At 39.9% G+C, this 13,496-nt stretch overlaps 2 protein-coding genes across 2 annotated transcripts in view; one reads left to right on the forward strand and one right to left on the reverse strand.

The window, feature by feature from the left end:
* Positions 1-13,496, forward strand: part of LOC149041080 (uncharacterized) — a 321,438-nt gene that overhangs the window by 118,384 nt on the left and 189,558 nt on the right. The gene's annotated exons all lie outside the window — the stretch shown is intronic.
* Positions 1-13,496, reverse strand: part of LOC113675019 (uncharacterized) — a 121,878-nt gene that overhangs the window by 14,340 nt on the left and 94,042 nt on the right. The window contains exons 96-114 of the mRNA XM_089214602.1: positions 13,114-13,329; positions 12,640-12,855; positions 12,336-12,551; positions 11,622-11,846; positions 11,139-11,345; positions 10,471-10,704; positions 10,139-10,351; positions 9,494-9,709; positions 8,825-9,037; positions 8,083-8,301; positions 7,470-7,676; positions 6,790-6,996; positions 5,598-5,819; positions 5,023-5,250; positions 3,633-3,851; positions 2,663-2,895; positions 1,307-1,553; positions 657-869; positions 150-359 (exon numbers count right to left, since the gene is read on the reverse strand). Coding sequence (XP_089070728.1) covers positions 150-359; positions 657-869; positions 1,307-1,553; positions 2,663-2,895; positions 3,633-3,851; positions 5,023-5,250; positions 5,598-5,819; positions 6,790-6,996; positions 7,470-7,676; positions 8,083-8,301; positions 8,825-9,037; positions 9,494-9,709; positions 10,139-10,351; positions 10,471-10,704; positions 11,139-11,345; positions 11,622-11,846; positions 12,336-12,551; positions 12,640-12,855; positions 13,114-13,329 — 4,161 coding nt within the window. The remainder of the gene's footprint in view (positions 1-149; positions 360-656; positions 870-1,306; positions 1,554-2,662; positions 2,896-3,632; positions 3,852-5,022; positions 5,251-5,597; positions 5,820-6,789; positions 6,997-7,469; positions 7,677-8,082; positions 8,302-8,824; positions 9,038-9,493; positions 9,710-10,138; positions 10,352-10,470; positions 10,705-11,138; positions 11,346-11,621; positions 11,847-12,335; positions 12,552-12,639; positions 12,856-13,113; positions 13,330-13,496) is intronic.

Consider the following 13,496-nt stretch of genomic DNA (forward strand, 5'->3'; position numbering starts at 1 on the left):
GTTCTGACCGCTGAAGTCACAGCGTTGCGTCGAAAAGAGATTAACCACAACTGACGTGAAATGTTTGGAAAAGATACAAGAAAAAAATAAGCTATCTTATGAATTGAATGTCGCAGTGAGGGTGAAAATGACAAGTGATGGTCTCATACCACACGTTCCCTTGTAAGCTGCTGTAATGTTTGTATTTGATTGACAAGCTTCCAGTTGGAGAGCACACAGGTTGAAATAACTCTTGCGATCCGTGCCACAAAGTGGCTCATAAACCAGTGGGCATTTACCGGGACATACGCAGACGGCGGAGGTCCCGGACTGAGAAACACACTTAGCATATGGCGGACATGTCTTGGAGTAACAAGGATCTGAGAATTAACAATGAAATTAAGGAAGCAAAGAGCGAGAATAACAGAAAAATATTTCAGCAGAGAAGAACAAGAACTGGTTGAGACTATGAAAACTACACCCTGATGAAATGACTGAAAATGGAAAGGAAGTGTTGTACTTGCGTGCAAAGCTGGTTAAAAATAATGTGTTTGGTCAAGAATAGACTTCTTAGTACATTCAAATAAAGTGAAAGTTTCTCTTAGTGCTAGGTAATTTTAAGCTAAAAGAATTAAGATTGAAAGAACAGACACAGTCAGAGTAAATGTGCAACTTACTGCAATTCCCCGCGCGAAAAACGGACACGTTCGCTTTTCGGTTACATGAAGTAACTTTCAACTGACACTCGTTGATGTAAGTTTCTCCATCACTGCCACATACAGGGCGTGGCTCATAGGAACAGTCATGTGGACAGACACACACTCCGAGGGTGGTATCATTAGTGGACACACACTTTGCATAGCGCTGACACGTGACCGTAGAACATGGCGCTGAGAGAGTGTAACGAAAAAGTAAAGAGGAAAATATAGAGAATTGACTGAATATAAAGTGGGAGGGAAACAGGCAAATTGTTAAAAGATGAAACTAAAAGGCTTGGCAGCCGAAGGTGCGAAGATCTAAAAGTGCTCTCTAAAATCATGAAGATCTTGTCTTGTCTTGAGGAGAGTTCGAGACGTCATTTGTTGGTAGACATCGTTCAGTTGATGGAAGATTGTATGAGGGACAAATGGAAATAACAAGAGACTAGATCAAATCAATAAACACATATTATGGCAAGAGGCATGCCAGAGCGCTTAAAAGATTGACTGTAAGAAGATCATTCTTGGGATTGTTCTAAGGTACCTTAAACGAAATCTCAGAAATATTAGCAAAGATATCATTAGCTCGATTTACAAAGAAGGAAATCACAGAAGACATAAAAACTCACTACATTGGCCTTGGTGTAGCATGGTTGTGTTTCTCTTCAATGCACAAGCTGATATTTTGAACACGCATTCATTCAAATATGTCTTGCCATCACTGGCACATACGGGATCAAACATTAGAGAGCACCGCTTTACGCATGAGCACTGCGCTTCTCTGTTACTGTCAAGTGTACACTCAGTGTATGGTGGACACTGTTTTGTAGAGCATGGATTGTCTGTGAGGGAAGGATAGAAAATCCGTGACGCAAATTAACATGTTAAGCTCGGAGAGAAAAAGGAATATTAAAAGAGCCTTAAAAGCAAACTACAGAAAAATATTCCCGCACAATACATCGAAACACAAAGAATTAAAGAGATAGATTGAGGTTTCAGTAGCAATTCAACAGATAGGCACGCAAGGCGTGGATCAAGTTCTCAGGATGTGTTATCACTGGACATTCTTATGTCTAAAGCTAGTTTAAGACGTTTGAAAATCATACCAGCCTTTAGATAAATTTGATAAGAATACAACTGCATAGGAAAAAGAAGCACTCTTTTCTCTTGTCGCCGTTGAGTGGTTACAACTTCCAAGTCCTTCTATGTTCAGAAGAAACCGTTATAAACAGACGAATAGAACAAGTCGAACTAACTTTGTCGAACGAACTAAACTGACCAAACACAGCTCACCAAGGTCACTTGTGTCTTCAAGCAACCAGAAACACAGTTTTTCTGACCTAAAAACAGTCGACTGACGCAGTCGTCCTTACTAGACTCTTATGACGTGTTCTGCTCATGTCCACTGTCACAAACTCTTCAGGACGTACCTCATCCAAACGATCACCTTATGATCTATAACTTAGGAGCCCTGACTGCGCTCCAGAAAAACACGTTTAAATCGCATAATCCTTTTCTTTCGTTGTAGTTGCTGCTGGAATGCTGAAAACATGACTAGTTATCATATTCTCTATTTGTTCAACTTACCTCGTTCTGAACAGTGTCGGAAAGAAATCCGTGAGAGTCGTGAAAAAAAGAACACGAAAGAAACATTGGTTAGAATAAAAACAATCAAAGGATGAAAACATACGAACAAACAATGAAACTTATTATTTGAAAAGTCAGAACCTACATTCCCGAAAAAAGATTTAAAACCCATTTGCGAATTAAGTTGAAATCAAAAACGAACGTGATAATATTTACAAAAAACGTAAAACATTCAGCTTAACTTTTCAAATTAAACGGCCTATAAAAAAAAGCTCACGCAAAAGACTAAATGTGAAAGTGACTGTTGATTGATCAAGAGTGGTAAAAGCATTATTCAGGATAGTTAAAATCTAACACCAATCCCGGTAATTGTAACCATTCTTCGTTTATCTTTGTACAACATTGCACATACCACAGACTCCTTTGTTCTTGACTGTAATCGACCTTTTTTCCTTGCATGATTTCACCTTCATATAACAATCATTGTCGTATTGCAGGCCATCGGATCCACATACAATTTGATTTGATTTCGAAGAAGAACAATCCTCCTCTTTGGGACACCGACATTTGGGTTTTCTATCAATGGTGTCACATTTGGCGTGGAATTCACACTTGACGTCTGCGCAAGTTTCTGTTTAACAACAAAAAATGAAAACTGAGAAGACTGTTCTTTAAGGTGTGGTCGAATTTTCAAACGATTTCGCAAGGTTGAGTTGTTTAGAGATTAAAGAACATTGCAGGTGCTAGAAAGCAAGTGTAATTTGAAGTCTTTGAAAAAACTAACGAGTGATCATCTATTCCAAATTACACTCAAAATTACTTGATTGTTTGGTAACTATATACCCTTAACCCGGCCTTTAAAAACCTAGCATCAGTATGCACATTCTCCATACTGATCTCTATACATTTCCTGAGGTGGTGACAAGGAGAATTTGTTTAACAATCAAGAGCTTCTTTCGTTGGTGATCATCTTTATTCTAGTAACCAAAATGAGGGATTCAGGAGTGATACAACAGGGAGAAATTAGATACTCATCACTCTTAGGGGGTTAAAGTGTAGATATCACTTTTAAGCATTCGTTTTAAACTCTTTGCACCCGATATAAACTTTCCGCACTGTTATTTACTTTACTTGTTGGTCAGTTACATCTATAACCACGTCTTGTATTTTGTTTTACAAAGTAATCGTATCCGTCGTGGGATTGTAACGTCTCGACTGCTCTGTGGTGGTCTTCAGTCGTCTTAATGTTATGATGGCGACAGCGTGTGCATGACCTTATGAGAAATTATTCTTTTCGTAATTTAGGCCTGAAAATGCATTTTCAAATAATTTCCGCTATGAGTTAATTATCTGTAGAGTAACACGTACCACAGGGTCCTTTCTTGACAACACCCAGAGGAACCTTTAACTTGCAGGCCCTCGCCCTCATGTGACATTCTGTAGAATACACTTTGGAATCATTGGCGCACACTTCATCAAATTCCACAGGACACTGATCCTCCTCAGGACAAATACAAGTTGCCACCCCTGTGTCAGTGAACCGACATGTGGCAAAGAATTTCTCGCAATTTGCTTGCCGACATGCTCCTGGAGAATTAACAATAAAATGTCAACAAATGATGGAAGAATTCTAACCTTCCTTGAAACCGCCATATTGAGGGATATCACGCTCATGGTTAATACTATTCTCTCCCATCTGAAGAATTGACGAAGTTTCACTTCTGGGCCGGGTTATTCAAAGCTTGGTTAAGTTAACCCAGGGGTAATGTTAAATTTGATTTCAAATCTGATAATTTAAAAGAGAATTTAATTTATTTCTTTTTGTCCACAATTTGATGATTAGATGGTCTAAAAAGAATGGGGAAAATTATCCTATAAAAGGCTCTTAAATAAAGAAATAAAGAAACATTGATTAAAATTTAACCCTGGGTTAGTGCTAATCGGTCTTTGAACAACTAGGCCCTGATCTCTTTCTTGTTTGTTCAACACGCAAGACTGAGTTACTATGTAATGGTCCCTGAGATGCAAGCACCCCCCCTGCTAAACGAGGAGAACATTGTATCCCCTTACAAAACATCTTCAATTATAATAATAATAATAATAATAATAATAATAATAATAGTTATTATACTAATAACAACAGCAATAATAATACTTTGTTTCTATAGCACAATTTCCAGTGATGTCCAAACGCACTTCATGGCGAATAGTAAATAGGCTCACTTAAGCTTTATAACATGCCGGAAAAAATTCATTTGCAGACAATAGGTAATATGTCGAAATGAAATAATATATCTAGTTCTGTTACAAACGCTAAAAGCTATTATTATTATTATTATCAGACGATTATTATGATTTTCTTAACTTATTAGCTTAAAGGTATATTGTCCATCAAGTAAAATGTCTAAAAAATAGTAAAATATCAAATTCTCTAGAAAAGCTTTCCTAAAAAGATGAGTCTAAACTTTTTCAATGAAACATTCAGATCGTTACAATCTCTAATTTAAGAACTCTCTTGGAAGACGCGCCGATCCATTGTGAGTCAAAATCTAAAGTAATTCACAAGTAGCTGTTTTATCTCTTAGGTAGAGTGGGGCTTGACAAGAGCTCACTGCTTGCGCAAAAGAAAACAAAAAACAAATACAAAAACAAAAAACAGTGATCGCAGCAAAAAGTGCGAAGTTTCAAAACACGGCATCGAAAGCAACACCTGATACTACTACTAACGTCATCTTAGTGGGTAAAATTTTCTTCGTACCGCATTTGTCACCGAATTCTACGATTGTAACATCCTTTCTCATCTGGCAAGCTCTAGCCTCCATGACACATGGATTGCGATATCTCCTTCCGTCACTACCACACACGGGGTTGTCTTCTAACGGACAATCAATTTCCACGGGACAAATGCACTCTGGGTAACCCTTTGTAAAGCCACACCTCGCGCCATACCTACAATAAGTACTGGTACAGGGTAGAACGACCAAACCTGTGGTTTAAGTAAATTGAAGTAATTAAAATTCATCCTGAAAAAAAAGAAATTATTTTTGTAGGAAATTATAAAACTGTTCCAAAAATAACGTCCAATTACAGATAGAGAACTTCCTTATATTTGTTCTAATCATTAACAAAAAGCAATTATCCCCAATCGATGCAAATTTTTAACATAAATGAGCCGAAAAACTAAACAAAATTGCTCGTAATTTTCATTTAAGCGACGGCTTGAAGCAAACGAAGAATCTCATAAACTTACTTTTTAAATGGTTCTCCCAATAATGGTAGTAAAATAATGCAAAAGCGATGTTCTCATACTTTAGATACCTTTGGAATACTTACCACACTCTCCCCTGAACAGCAGGCGAGCCTTCGATCGTTTCGGGCAGTTCGCTGCCCTCAGCGCACACTCACTAGCGTACGTTATACCGTCACTACCACACACAGGCGAGGCTGCTTGACTGCGCAGACACTCGAGGGGAGAAGGACAAACACATCTTGCTTGGTTGTTGCTATTAAGGACACATCGTTGGTATAAATCACATCTCTTCAGGGCGCACGCATCTATTAAAAACATAGATAATCCACACATTATACACTTTAATAGAAACCCTGTTCCGTGCAAAATTTGGAAGCTAGAATTCCTTATAAGAACCCTGTATTTAAAGACTGGAGGATAAAAATATTCCAAGACCCAAAAATAATAACTTCTTACGAACTGAGTGTAGAGGCGCGGTGGCTTCATGGTTAGTGCGCTCGAGGTCACTGTGTTGTGTTCTTAGGCAAGACACTTTACCCTCACAGTGCTTCTCTTCACCCAGGTGTACAAATGGGTACCAGCAAATGTGCTGGACTCCCCCCTGCGATGGACCAGCATCCCATCCAGGGGGAGTAGCAATACTCCTAGCCGCTTCATGTTAAGAAAACCGGAGTTAAGCACCGGCCCCATGGGCCACCTGGGCCCGTATAAAGGCTTTACTTTACTACTTACTTTACTAACTGAGCGTGATGGCCGCACTGAAGGGCGTGGTAGTATTTCCCAGTGCAGCTCGAACAACTGAGGTTAGTAAGTAGTTTATCATATGTCGCTCGAACCAAACTTGTTTATTTTGTATTTGCTGGCTTTCGCGAGCAAAAATACAGCAATGGTTTATGGCTTATGACCGTTTCCATGGAAACAGTCCGTAGGCAGAATACCGACCGAGTAAGAGCCAATCAGAACGCTCAGGTTTACATTAGGACTATCATGTCATATAACAACGAGGTTTATTATATCTCTCAATAAGTAGGTGCACTATTTTCCTCCTCTATTTGAACCCAGAGATATCTTAAAAATCTTACTAATCGCGGTTTCTCGCTCCGTACCGTTAGTTTCAGAGCCTAGTTTTTTTCCGCTCGGATTTATGACCCGCAGTTTACCCTCGGGCCATAAAACCGAGCGGAAAAAACCTGATCCTTAACGTACAATACGGGCCTCGAACTCAGTATGTCTCTGAAGAGGGAAATAGAGATTTAGAAAAAGATAATCTCTTACCGCATTCCCCTTTCTTGACCACAATAAGCTGCTTTCTAGCCTTGCACGCCTTTACCCGCATCAGACACTCGTTTGTGTACGATTTCCCATTGTTAGCACACACTCGATCCTCGTCGGACGGACATCCTCTAGGACACCGACACTTCGCTGTGTTGTCAACCACAACACAGTCTTGATATGGCTTACACTGATGGAAGGAGCATGCATCTAGATAACAACAATAAAACGACAAGATTCGCGTTTTCGCACAATTTCCGCACGACCCCAAATCGCCTGAGCTTACCGGATTATGTGTGATGTCTGTCACCCCTGTTACCTATAACGATCGATTATCCATGGATAAGTCGATCAATGGTCGGTCGATACTCGGTAGATAAGCGACCAGGGGTAAATACGATATATACATCAGTTTACGCGACCATTCCAATTGCCCAGCACTCTTTGTTCTGCCGCACGTAATCCTCATTATTTCGTCGTGTTTTGGTCATAGATTTAGCGATCCCATTCACAGTGAAGCTGGCAATAGACGATTATCAACGTTTTCACCAAAATAAATCAGCTAGTTTTCGTTGGATACTTTAAAACATAGATCAGAGGGTTTACTTGGTTTTCTCTAACAGTCGCAATGTATCTGAAAAGTTCCAATCCCTGACAAAGACAAAATAGTAGCTCTTTCTTACCGCATTTTCCTTTCTTCATTTCCAAGTCAGTTCCACAGGCAGCGGCCTTGAAGTCACATTCGTTCTCATAAGTAGTACCGTTGCTTCCGCACACGTAATCTCCTCCGATCGGGCATTCATCCCGTGACTGGCACACGCACTGAGTTGAGCCTTCCGCTCGCACCTCACATTTGTTGTGCTTTTGGCAGGCTACAAACTTACATGCGTCTGCAAAAAATGTGAGCAGCAGTGAACGCTTGTATAACGTTGAGATTTGTCACATTCAGTTTAATAACATTCAGAGATTGTTTTTGTATGAAAGACAGAATATTTCATTAAATGTACCACGAATATAAAAAATAAACAGGTGGGCTTAGTACGGAGAGTTGTTTAAATTTTGAACGAAGCGCAGACCCATGCACAATTAAATGTTCCTTTTGATTAATACCCCCCCTGCCATTGTGAACGTAGGGCCTCTCCCCCAGGCGCGGACTTGATTCCCTCCAATTACCATGAATCGCGACTCTCGTCATCCCCTGCATCTCAAAATTTACGATGGTTTACAAGGGAGAAGGCGTCCCTGAATATTCAACTATTCTGTACAGAAGCTTATATTCCTAACTTATATTCTTACCACACAATCCATCGTTCTTCTTCTCAGTGTTCTGTTTCTTCTCACAGGCGATAGCTTTCATAAGACACTCGTTGATGTATGTTTTACCGTCTGTGCCACACACTGTCTTTATTACTGGTAGACAGTCCTTTTTCCTTGGACACACACAAGTGCGTGACCCATCTGGAGCGTTGTGACAAACTGCGTACATTGGACACTTCAGGAGGCGACAGCCACCCACTGGGGAAAGTGGGAGAAAATTCAATCAACAAATCACTTTTCAAGTTTTAATTGACCTGAAACGTCTAATGGGTTCCTATACATTTTCTGAACGCTTTTCGAGACTCTTTCAAATCAATTGTCCGCACTTTTCAGACTCGAGGTCATGATTGAAATCGTATGGCCATAACAAAATGGCGGCTGTATTAGTTTGCAGTAAAACGCGGTAATACACCGTTTTAATCAGCGTATTTTATGTGATCGATATGTACACGTATGAGTCTGTACACATTTTGCAGCACGGCACAAACTACATAATTCTGTGTATTTGTTAATTACTTAATCTTTCCTTTCGATACTCATTCCAGATCTTGAAATTACTACACAAATTTCGATCCTTCGCAAGAATTCAAAAGTCAACACAAGCCCTGTTACTGTGCGTAACAACTTAAAACGAGGCACGTGTCTTTGGATAAGAGGTGTCACTGCTAGAGGTCAGACACGTGCTGCTCGACAAGACGCAAGTGCCGGCCACCAGACTTACCACACGGGCCTTTGTTTACTACGACCAATGCACCACCAGCGGAACAGGACTTGACCTTGAGATGACATTCGTTAGGATACTCAACGCCGTCTGAGCCGCAGACCGGCGCTGGAACATAACTGCAGTCGCGTATGTTAGGGCACTGACAGGTGGCTAAGCTCTGAATTACTTTACAAACTTGGTTCGGTTGGCACTTCATTCCCGTGCAATCATCTGAAAAAAGAAGAGAGAGACTTCGAAAAATTAGCCGTTTATAAGGCTACTTAACAATCTACTGCGACAGACCAGCGTGCAAACATTGCAAAGGCTAAGTAGAGTGCTCTCATGCTGTCAGAACCATAATGTCTTACAGGAGCTCTACACAACCAAAAAAGCTAGAATGTCATGGTGTTTTTAAAATGTGTGACGTTTCTGATGAAGCTCAAATCAAAATGTGACCTATTTTTTCGAGAACTTTTGACTTTTCCTTTACTTACTTTTGTTTCCTTCAACAAATTTGAGTGAAAATTTCTATTTACTTTCCCATACGTTGTTCATTGTGTTTTGCGTGGGAAATATGTGTGCGGCCGATCAGAATTGATCCTGTTGCGCATTCCCGACGCGTGACCATTGTGTTCGGGTCAGCAGAATCTACATTTATACCGGAAGGGGGCAAAATAAGTTCCTTACCGCAGCGTCCTTGTTTCATGACCACAAGACTACCATCCCCAGAACACGATTGTACTTTCAGTTTGCATTCATTGTCATAGGTTTTGCCATCACTTCCGCAAACTTTCTCCAATGTCGACGGACAATCATCTTCTCTTGGGCAGCGACACTCGTGGAGACCGTTCGATTTGATGAAACATTCAGCGTTTTTAGCACATGTTACCAAATCACAAATGCCTATCGAAAACAAAGAAACGGTAAATCAACTCGGAAATGAATAAACTGAAAAAGAGGAAAGTAAGAGGTCGACTCATTAAAGAATAAATTCGTGGGGAAAAGTTTTTGACTCAAAAGCATTTATTCATTCGGCATGAGTTCGTGTTCTATAAACTCAAACCCAAATGGTAAACGAACAGAATACCCTAAATTAAAGGACCCATGTCTTCGAGAACTTTGGAATTTTCCTTCCCCTTTTTTCGTTTCCTTTAACAAATTTGCGTGAATATTTCAATTTAGTCCGTCAACCAGTAAGTTAGTCAGTCAGTCAGTCTGTCAGTTATTCAGCCAGTCAGCCAGCCAGTAAGTCAGTCAGTCATCTTGTCAGACGGTCAGTCCTCAATCGAGATGCAAGTCATGGAAGCATAGTATTGTTACGTGACCCCTCACCACAATAGCCCTTTCTTTTGACAGTGACCTTCTTCCCTGCCTTACAAGCCCTAGCCTTCATAACACACTCGTTAAGGTAACTCTGATCATCAGAACCACAGATCAGGTCAACTTTCCATGGACAGTCACGTTCTGACGGACAAACGCACGTTGCTTTGTTGTTCCTCATTTCACAAGTAGCAAAGCTGTGACAGCTGGCCAAATCACAAGGAGCTGTGGAAGCCATTGAAAATTGTCATTAATCAGTTATAGAAAATAAATAGGTAAATAGATAAAGTAAATAATCTGAGTCAATAGAAACAAGAGGTGACGACCTGACAAAAAAAACTCACCACATTTGTTAGGAGTAACTGGAACAATTCTTTTGCCCTTTTTACAGGAATCAACTCTCATAAGGCACTCGTTGTCGTAAACTGTGTAAGTTTCTCCATCACTGCCACAAACCACGCTCGTAACATTGGAACATTCGTTTTTATCTGGACAGCGGCATTCCACTGTACCAGACGAGAACACGCATTGGGCGTGATTTATGCAACTCTTCAGTGAGCAGGGAACGACCACCAATCCTGAAAGCAGAGACAAGCGATTACTACAATAAACACGAATTGGAAATCAAGCGCTTTACTGTCATCTTTGAGAATGTAACTAAAACATCATTCATTTCCTGTGATTCTCTCAGTCTGGTCTATAACGTTACAAACCTTGCGTGACAAGCCTTCTGAGACAAACCCGTTTGCTCGCAAAAAGTAAAAGCCTAAATTTGTTTTAAACTAGAAATTTGTTTCCCACCTCCAAATAACACCCAGAAGTAGTTAACAAGCAATTTCTACTTTCGATATTTATACATAAAACAGGTGATGAGAAATGAGAAAGTTAACAGCAAAAGGGTGTTAGTTTCATATCAAAACACATTTTCTACCGATATTTATAAGAAGATGAATTGCAAGTAGGTGTGAGATGACTAAACAGATATCGGTTTGTTTTTATTAGTTCAACTTACCGCAGGCACCAGGTTTGAAGAAGAGTCCTTTTTTCTTCTCGCACGACTCTTTCCTCGCTTTGCACTCATTTTCGTAGGTTCGGCCATCGCTGCCACAAACAGGCTCACCCAGGCTGGGGCAGAATTCAGGACATTTACACGATGCTCTACCTTGGGCATCCAATTCACATTCTTGGTCCTGAGCGCAAACAGACTTGGAACATGGCGCTGATGGAAGGATACGAAACAATTCTAATTAAGTTCCGCACGTTTCCTCTACGTAATTCATCCACGAAGTTTAGACCTCAATTATAAAAACTTTTAGCGTGGCGATTGATTCCTCTCTTTTTTAAAAACTCTTTGTTACTCAACGATTAGAACTTTCGGGCAATGTCTGCTTCTGTGTTGATAAATTGAAGCCAGATGGAAAACTACTCACAAACAGACTTTGCATAACACGAGCAACATGGCAACCAATTGGTCAGAAAATTGTTTTAAACTTACTGCACGGTCCTCTCTGTTGGACTTCAATTTTTTGTCTAAGTTGACACGACTCCGCTTCCAAAAAGCACATGTTTCGATACGTTTTACCATTGTCTCCACACATCTCCCTGACATTATTTGAACACTGGTCAGAGGCTTGACACTTGCACTGCGCAGTCCCAGATCCGTCTTGTGCTTCAATACATTGGCCATTATAGTCAACACAATCTGACAATGAGCAGGGGCCTGGAGAAAAACTCTATTTTAGATTCTACTTTCGTCTGTTCATGTCAACGACCATTAAAAATATCATCCTTTTTGTGTCAAATAAAAACCTAATCAGGTGAAATGTAAAAAAATCGTCATAAAAAAACGGTTTTTTCGAACTAAATTTTTACATCAAATCTCGGAAAGAATGTCAACAAGAAAATAAAAATAAAGATTAACATAATAATAATAATAATGGTAATAATAACTACAAAACAAGAATCGTTATTATCACAATAATGCAACCGACAAGATAAGGATATACGCGCTGAAAAAATTGTTATCATTGGGAAATGACGTGCAAGAGCCACCAGGAAATCTTATCTTTCGTTTCCGATCAATTAGGAAAAACACGTGGCCGACCATATCACAAAATTTAATAGAAAAGTACTTATCAATTTTCTATTGTAATTACGATGGTTATCATAACACAACAGTATATACACGGTTATCCATTTGTTTTCCTACCACAAGGCCCTTTATGTTTCATTGTAACTTCGATTCCTGCAGCACAACTTTCAGCCTTCAGCTTGCATTCACTCTCATAGGTCTTGCCATTCATTCCACATACGGGATCGTTGACATCCGGGCAGTCCTCCAAGCGCGGACAGCGGCATTCAGTTGATCCATCAGGTATAACTCCGCAAACAGAATGGTACATACAACGTGAGGCTTTACAGGGATCTACGAAAAAGTTTAATTCAAAAACGTAATCAGTAGCTCTATTTATTAACATCTGAAAACGTTTGACTCAATAAAATCTCAGCCTTACCACACACTCCCTTTTTAATCATCCTGAGTGGCTGTCCGGTTATACAAGCTTCAACCCCCATTCTGCACAGGTTGATGTAAGTCTTTCCGTCACTTCCACACACTAGATCATAATCTCTTGGGCAATCGTCTTCTGTTGGACACTTACAGGCTGGTATCTGCAACTTATTTACCATACACCTCTTGCCTGACGAGCATCGAGTGTCTTTACAAACCCCTGTTCAAATAAATAATGAGATAACCAAATTTTCTTGGCGACACGGGCTACCATACTTCCTTAAAGATGGTTCTCCATATTTAAGGATAAATACATCACAGCATCGGACTCTAATCTCTTCGAAAAACGGTATCAGTATTTTATTCTCATTGTAGTCATGGTGAGGTTTTAGGCAGGTTTATTTTATCTAAGAAATATGGAAGAGGCCTTCTTAAAAAGGAGTAAAATAATGTGGCCAAATCACATAAAGCACAGTACCACAACGTCCTCGATGCCTCAATCCAACAGATGCGTTCTTCTCACATGACATCGCTTTCATAAAGCACTCATTCAGATAGGTTTTCCCGTCCGTGCCACAAACAGGGTCATTTTCTTTGGCACAGTCTTTAATTTCGATGCACTTGCACAAAAATGGTCCATCCCTTTGACCGATGCACACTTCGTTGGTATTACAACTACCAGGGTTACACGAACCTGAGCACAGAAAAAAATTAAAAAATAATTCAGTTTGACGAATTTACGGAAGTTGAAACACTTCGTCAATTGTATTGGAGTGTAGTGCTGCTAAGGTGACAATAAAGTTCACGAGATCACCATGGTTACCGAACTACAAATTACCCCTAGGGACCTTCAAACATTAA

The sequence above is a fragment of the Pocillopora damicornis genome, chromosome 8, assembly GCF_964200805.1.
Source record: "Pocillopora damicornis chromosome 8, jaPocDami1.2, whole genome shotgun sequence".
Taxonomy (NCBI): Eukaryota; Metazoa; Cnidaria; class Anthozoa; order Scleractinia; family Pocilloporidae; genus Pocillopora; species Pocillopora damicornis.